The 7,997-nt window shown below is 34.2% G+C and overlaps 1 protein-coding gene across 1 annotated transcript in view; it reads left to right on the top strand.

The window, feature by feature from the left end:
• Window positions 1-3,385: 3,385 nt before the first annotated feature.
• LOC107560501 (solute carrier family 12 member 5-like) overlaps window positions 3,386-7,997 on the top strand; it is a 151,270-nt gene continuing 146,658 nt past the window's right edge. Inside the window, exon 1 of the mRNA XM_016244702.1 lies at window positions 3,386-3,699. Coding sequence (XP_016100188.1) covers window positions 3,594-3,699 — 106 coding nt within the window. The 5' untranslated portion in view covers window positions 3,386-3,593. The remainder of the gene's footprint in view (window positions 3,700-7,997) is intronic.

Below are 7,997 nucleotides of genomic sequence, written 5' to 3'. Positions count from 1 at the left end.
TATATATATATATATATATATATATATATATATATATATACAGTGCTGTGAAAAGGTTTTTGCCCCCTTCCTGTTTTTTTATTTATTTTTTGCATATTTGTCACGCTTAAAAGACTCAGATCAAACCAATTTTAATATTACACAGCGATAGATGTCCCGTTATATCTGGCATAAAACCAACACAGCATTTCATCATAGCAACAGTCAAACATGGTGGTGGTAGTGTGATGCTTTGCAGCTTCAGGACCACGACGACTTGCCATAATTGATGGAACCATGCACTCTATCAGAAAATCCTGAAGGAGAATGTCCGGCCATCAGTTTGTGACCTCAAGCTCAAGCACACTTGGGTTATGCAGCAGGACAATGATCCCAAACACACCTGCAAGTCCACCTCTGAATGGCTCAAGAAAAACAAGATTAAGGTTTTGGAGAGGCCAAGTCTAAGTCCAGACTTAAATCATGACCTTAAACAGTCCATTCATGCTCGAAAACCCTCCAATGTGGCTGAATTAAAACAATTCTGCAAAGAAGAGTGGGCCAAAATTCCTCCACAGCGATGTGAAAGACTCATTGCCAGTTATCGCAAATGCTTGATTGCAGTTGTTGCTGCAAAGGGCGGCACAACCAGTTATTAGATTGGCGAGTAAGTTAAATAATAACAGCAACTTCACTTTTGGGTGGAACTGTCTTCAATGGATAAATACATTTAAAATGTTTGCAGGTGTAAGTGCAAGTCTACATAGATAGATAGATAAAAATGTTAGCTACTTACTGTTTAATTTGGTTATTGTTATTGTTTATTTCTAATAAGTGGTCGGTTTGCGTCTGACAGATCCTGCACTGTCGATCACACGAGGTGTGTTAAAAACACATTATCAGCGGTTTTCATCAGTTCAAAGTTCACAAGGACATGCTCGGATCAGACCGGACATTTTACTCATTTCATCTGGAGTTTACAGTTTCCTAAACATGTATAGAAATGTCCTAAACATAGACAAACACGTGTTTGAATATGAGTGAAGAACTTTCAGCTTTCACTCATCTGTTCTTTTGAGGAGGGTCTTCTTCTTCTTCTTCGTGTTTTATGGCGGGTGGCATCCAACGTTAAGGTGCATTACCACCACCTACTATACTGGAGTGTGGACCAGAGTGACTAACAGAACTTTACATAAAAAAACAATTATTAATAATAAAAATAACAATTATACTTTATATTCTATTTATTTGAGGAGGGTCTTTCGTGCTGTTCTGCTTTTATCGCCACCTAGCGTTACCGAGCTGTTACTGCTGAGTTTCACTTCACTGCCTTTTTAATGTGCTGTATGTATACAAATATAATATTAATAGTAATTTTGAAAGTAGCTTCTTATTTTCCCTTAATTATTTTAATATGTTAGCGTCATATAATGAAAACTCTAGGTTTTATAGGATGAACAGAACATGTGGTTACAATACAAATGGCTTGTTTCATGTGCCTCAGTGGAACTCAGATGAAAAAATATAGGGTTAAATACTTAAAAAGTCTACATTCATCCTTCCACAATTTAAGTCTTTAAAAAGGTCTTAAATCAGATTCATAAAGTCATGGCATTAAATGTTGCATGCATTGCTAAAAATTATTATCTACCTTTTTATTGGTTTTCCCATACAAATATTTGAACATCCCTAAATCAAGATACATTTCGCCTACTTTATTTTCAATTAAAGAAGTGGTATAAAAATTGGGTATAAAATCTGTTTTCCTTTTTTTTTTAAATGAAAAAATAAATAAAAATACCTCCGGGTTTACATTTACCTTAATAAACCTTAAAAATATAGATATAAATCTTAAACTTACAAAAAGTGCCTTGCTATCTATGTTTTTGGACATATGGTATTCTCTGAAGTATGTTGGAGTACCATGCAAATACTATGGACGAAACATAATGAATATGTATGGGAATGCCTTGGTACTTTGATTATGGTTATGATTTTCATATTCATGTACCATGATATTTATATGGTTCTCAAGGAATGTTATGGCTCTATCATGTCAAACAAACGGGATTACTGGCTTAAAATAAGGTAATATAGTACCATGTACCATACTTTTTGGTAATAGTAGATTATTACTTATAGTAATACTTGTTAGGGTAAAGTCCAATTTTGCAGCAAATAATGTGTACACACGTGTGTGTGTGTGTGTGTGTGTGTTTGCATTTAGTTCAATTACAGTCAAATACAGCACAAAAAGAACAAGAGAAATATGAAGCATTGTTGTACAGTTCAGAATGTGAAAAAAATGAGCAACAAAATATGAAGTGAACATATGTGTAAAAATAAATACATAAAATTAAATAAGAAAATAAAATGTATCCTACTATATAATATATTCACATAAATTTGAAACGGTTTAGAATTGTTACGTTTCTTGTTTTGTGTTCTCATATTTGAAAGCGTTGTTATTGTACATTGTGAGCGTTTTAAGGTTAATCTTGTCTTGTGAAAATAACACTTTGCCAAAATAATTAAAAGATTAATAACGCAATTTTATCAAGCGCACTTGGGTTCTGCAGCAGGACAATGATCCCAAACACACCTGCAAGTCCACCTCTGAATGGCTCAAGAAAAACAAGATTAAGGTTTTGGAGAGGCCAAGTCTAAGTCCAGACTTAAATCATGACCTTAAACAGTCCATTCATGCTCGAAAACCCTCCAATGTGGCTGAATTAAAACAATTCTGCAAAGAAGAGTGGGCCAAAATTCCTCCACAGCGATGTGAAAGACTCATTGCCAGTTATCGCAAATGCTTGATTGCAGTTGTTGCTGCAAAGGGCGGCACAACCAGTTATTAGATTTAGGGGGCAATTAATTTTTCACATAGGGCCAGGTAGGTTTGGACCGCTTTTTTCCCTTAAAAATTTTTCAAAACTGCATTTTGTATTTACTTGCATTATCTTTGTCTAATATTAATATTTGTTTGATCTGAATCTTTTAAGTGTGAGAAATATGCAAAATTAAAAAAAACAGGAAGGGGGCAAAAACCTTTTCACGGCACTGTGTGTGTAAGTATGATTTGGAAAATATAGTAAAAAAAAAAAAAAAAAAAAGGTTCAACATTTCGTTTTTTTTTATGTTAAGGTGAATCCAAAACTGAAGAAAAAAAGGCATCAAATAAATGTTAAATATGTTCAACTGATATGTTGGGGAAAAAGTATAAATGGTTGTATGTACGGCACAAGATGTATGAATAAGCACGCAGTGTGTGTGTGATCATTAAGCGGCTTGATCAATGTTTGTGATCGATCGAGCGGCCGCGGGCTTTAGGACCCGGATGTGCAGTGAGTCTCAGACACCGGTTGATGATCCGCTCGCGACTCATTCAATGTCTGAATGTCTGTTATCAAAGAACAATAAAACGCACGTCTCTGTCGGACACGTTACACACGTTTATGCTCTTGTATTAACACTAGTCCTCGTACTCCTCTACCAGAGACCGGGCTGATCACCGCGGACCGGCGCACATCTGCATCACCGGCGGATTCCGGTGAAGAGAGCGAAGCCGCGCTCAGTCGTTCCCCGTCAGTCCGCTTCAGGCCACCGGCGACAGCATGAGCCAGAGGTTCACGGTGACCGCCGGTGACATCCAGGGCGAAGTGAACCAGCTGTTCGAGGGCGATGAGGAGACGCCGAGCGCATCTGAGGCATCCGGGAAAGGTGAGAGATTAATGACGCTTTGACACCTGTGAAGAATAAACTCATCCAGCAGCTGGGAATGTGAGGCTGGGATATTCCTAAATATTCAACACACCACCCTCTGATAGTGTAACCATCAAATGAGACTAAATGACGATATTTTATAATGTGGTATGTACAAAATATATTTCATATGCATGTATTAATTATATAAAAAAAAAATACATATAAACCTATAATCAGATCTGGCATCAGTCATTTTTAAAATCTGTAAACTAGCGGTTCAGTAATGCACTAAAGTTTAATGCTTTTATAATGCCTGGTGCATAATATAATATAGTTCATAGTCTAAATGTATTATTATTATTTCATATCAACTCATATTCATCATTGTGAAAAAGTTTAATATTTCATATATTACAAATCCATATTAAAGCTTATAATCTCCTGGGCATGTAAATTCATATAAATATATAAATTCCCTTGATCTTTTGTTTATATATATATTTGCAAGACTGCATTACTTTTTATGACTTGAAATGGTATTGTTTTGTATAATAAATCATTTTTTAATAGAATACTTAGTGCTTATTTATATAGTCTATGCAGATGACAGATTATATTCATATTCTAATATATTCATGTAATATTTCATGTAGAGTATACTGAATATATATATATATATATATATATATATATATATATAATATATTATTTATTTTCATAAGCTATTTTGATCATTATATTATATAATGATATGATCTGATAATATGTATATATAATATGTAATACAGATTTATAATATATTCATACAATATTTCATATAGACTATATTGACTATTTTTGAATTTCATAAGGACTAAGAAACTCCATATGCCATTGCTGAAACTGTGCTTTATTATTATATCATTAAATGCACTGAACATTGGGTTTTATTTGTCTATTGCACACTTTAAGTTTTTTGTATGTCCAGTGCAAGCATATATTTTCATTGCCTAAGCTCAAGCTGTCATATATATTGCGTTCATAATCAGTGCATCTTGTGTAAACTTTGAGATTTGAATCCTTCTTTGTGTGAGGAAAGAGAATCTGCTTGTGTTCATTTGTTCATCAGTACTGCAGTGACAAATCTGACAGAGAGGCCAGTTTGGTGTCTTATTCCTTATAGTGATGGATGAAAGGAATGGATGTAGTATGACGATGGTTACAATGTCTTGCCATGTCTGTCAGCCTTAAGTGGGCACGGTTGTCTTCACATAATGGCACTTCTGATGGTCTATTATATTTGATGAAGCCTTTGGATATTTAATTAGGCGAAATGCATTTTTGGCACACTGCGCTGTGTGACATACAGGAAGTCTATTAAATACAAGTCAGGCGGGATTAATCAGCTGTAGTCATTAGCCTCTTGATGTTTTCTGTGATGTGGTTAGCTATTTTTTCCTCTGAGATTCTGCTAAGTATTAAACAATTAAGTGATTTGATGGATGTAGAGAAATGCAACAAAACAGTCTGACTTTATTATTATGACAAGGAATTTGTCTATGCACACTGAAAGGGAAAGCGCAATGCGATGCATCAGAACATGTTTGATGTGGAGCGGGATTTTGGAGCAGTGAGATGGAACTGTGGATGGGAATATTTAACATGACATGACTGAAATAGATACTAAGTGACCCACTAAATACTGAAATACTAGTATAGGTCTAGTTTTGGTGTGTTTTGGCTTTTTACTAAGGGCACCTTGTTCTTAAAATAATTGATTTTAGCAATATGCATTGCAGCTATTTGAATTGCACCATTAAGTTGTACTACAAATGTTGTAGTTCTTGTACACCTGACAGGTCTCAGAGTTCAGTGAAATGAATACCTGCCTACATGTCCTACATTTCTCTGAAAAATAGCATGATAGGAAGCTTTGCTCTAAAAACTAGTGAGCTGCTAGGGTGCATTGTAACGTATTACTACAAGTAGGGCCGGGAATCTTCACTATCCAATCCGATCCAATTTTGGGAATTGCAATCCATTTCTAAAATGTTTCTTGGTCTAAATTTTTTTTTTGTCAATTTTGCAAGTTTTTAGAATAATAAATTAAGTGATATAGAATGAAAATAATTCAGATTTTTTAAAGTTTCCTTTAAAACTATTCATAGTAAGTTGTAAGTTATAGTGCATTTAACAGTGTTATTGCCTACAAGTTTAATAACAGCAGCATTTCACCCAAATGCATTCTTTTTTTCATAATTTTGAAGAAACAGTTTTGGAGTTGTTTATTGCAAAGTTTTATATGGACTTTTCCAGTGTTGTAAAAAAAGAACTTTATCCCTGAACTTCTGCATTTGTGTTTTACTTTGAAAATAGGCACTTTTCATATTATTTATAAATATTTTATTGAAATAATTCCTTGCTAACTTTTACAAGCATAAATATACATTTTCAAAGAAGTTCTATACATGATAAAGTCTTTGAATGTTTAACGAGGCAAAATGTGCCCTTTTTCTTTTTTATTAATGAGTTTACCAACTGAATATCAAATATATGGGTGTATTTTTGTTAAATTAATTATATATACTTATATAAAAATAATACCAAATTAGTAATAAATCAAAACAATTGTCCGTTAAGAATTTTTAACTAAGTAAATATAGCTTTTGATGCAAAGCTTGTTAATAATAATAATTTGATGATATAATTATAAAATGCCTTCTTTTTCACTGCATTGCTCAGTAAAAATCAGCTTTATCTTAAACATTTCATTCAATATTGAAATGAATTGATAAAATAGCTAAACATAATTGATTTCCGGTATTACTTTACCTAGTTTAATGTATTTGAGTACGTTTATCAACTATCACATGCACATAACACACAGAGTACTATCTGTGCGGCATTTGTAGTTGCACTTACGAGGAACATTTTAATTAGGTTACTTGTTTAGAAGGTGCAAGGCAGCTCACTAGATTGTGGAATAGAGCTTGAGGCATCTGTTCTGATGAGTTCACTACCAAACATTGGTGTTTTTGCCATGTGAAATCCATTGAAGTCACAAATCGAAGACAGTGTCCAGGAAGGTGTACTGTAGAATGTCCATCTTTGGTGTTCCCATCCATAGATGTAGAGATGCGCACCTGTAGTCTCCTAGAGACAATACAGCCTTGGAGCTCTCGTCTCCGGTTCAAGTCACCACAACGTTTCCATGACAACTGCATCCCCTTTGTGCCATGATTGGTGTGTGCTGAGGGAGTGCTGAATGCAATGATATTAGTAAAACCACAATGACTGCTCTCGCCATGCATGCATTGTCCAATAATGCTGCTCTATCACCTCCTGTGTCCATAAAACAAGCATGAATTGGCTGAAACCCACTCTGAGCTCTTTATTCTGACGTGCATGTATTTGTGTGCGAGTGTCTGTATGCATGCATGCATGCATGCATAAACAAAAAAATTGCAAAGAGAATAGGCTATTAGTTTAGTAGTCAGTCCACATTCATGAGCATCACTGGTACATTCCTGCATCTCATGTGTGTTTGGTGAGAAAGTCCTTGACGAGGATGAAGCATCTGTGCTATTTTTCATGCTATTGCTGATGTTGTTTTTATCGATCTGAGATGCCACCTATGTAGAGGTTCATCTGACCTTGAAGATCTCCAGACAGTCTGAAAGATCTAGCCCGACACTACACGCTGTATGAAGCTAATAGGATCATTAAGACGTCCTGGATTTGGTTTAAATTATTCAGTATCTGATTCAGTGTGGCCCTCTCTTGTAGTAGCCTCATTTTAGTGGTAGATATTACAATAATAGTCAGGAGTATTTGCAGTTAAACTGGAAGAATAGTTACATTTTTACATTTTCTGAGGTGCTGTCAGTGGTGCAAAACTCACGGGCGCAGTGCTAGTTTGATTGTTAATTCTAATCTCTTCATTGGCCAATTTATTTTTATATTTATATTCTTTTATAATTAAATTATTAATATAACTCTGATATCATTAACTGTATATATAATATACAGTTAATAAATAATATTTTTTGTCTCCACTACTTTTGGAGAAAATTATTGCAGTTTTGGATTTTTTTATATATATATATAAATATATATATATATATATACAGTGGCGTGAAAAAGTGTTGGCCCCCTTCCTGATTTCTTATTTTTTTGCATGTTTGTCACACTTTAATGTTTCAGATCATCAAACTAATTTAAATATTAGTAAAAGATAACACAAGTGAACACAACATGCAGTTTTTAAATTAAGGTTTTTATTATTAAGGGAAAACAAAATCCAAAACTACATGGCCCTGTGTGAAAAAGTGTTT

Source organism: Sinocyclocheilus grahami, unplaced genomic scaffold (genome assembly GCF_001515645.1).
Source record: "Sinocyclocheilus grahami isolate Dianchi unplaced genomic scaffold, SAMN03320097.WGS_v1.1 scaffold731.1, whole genome shotgun sequence".
NCBI classification, from domain to species: Eukaryota; Metazoa; Chordata; class Actinopteri; order Cypriniformes; family Cyprinidae; genus Sinocyclocheilus; species Sinocyclocheilus grahami.
This window is presented reverse-complemented; position numbering and strand designations above follow the sequence as displayed.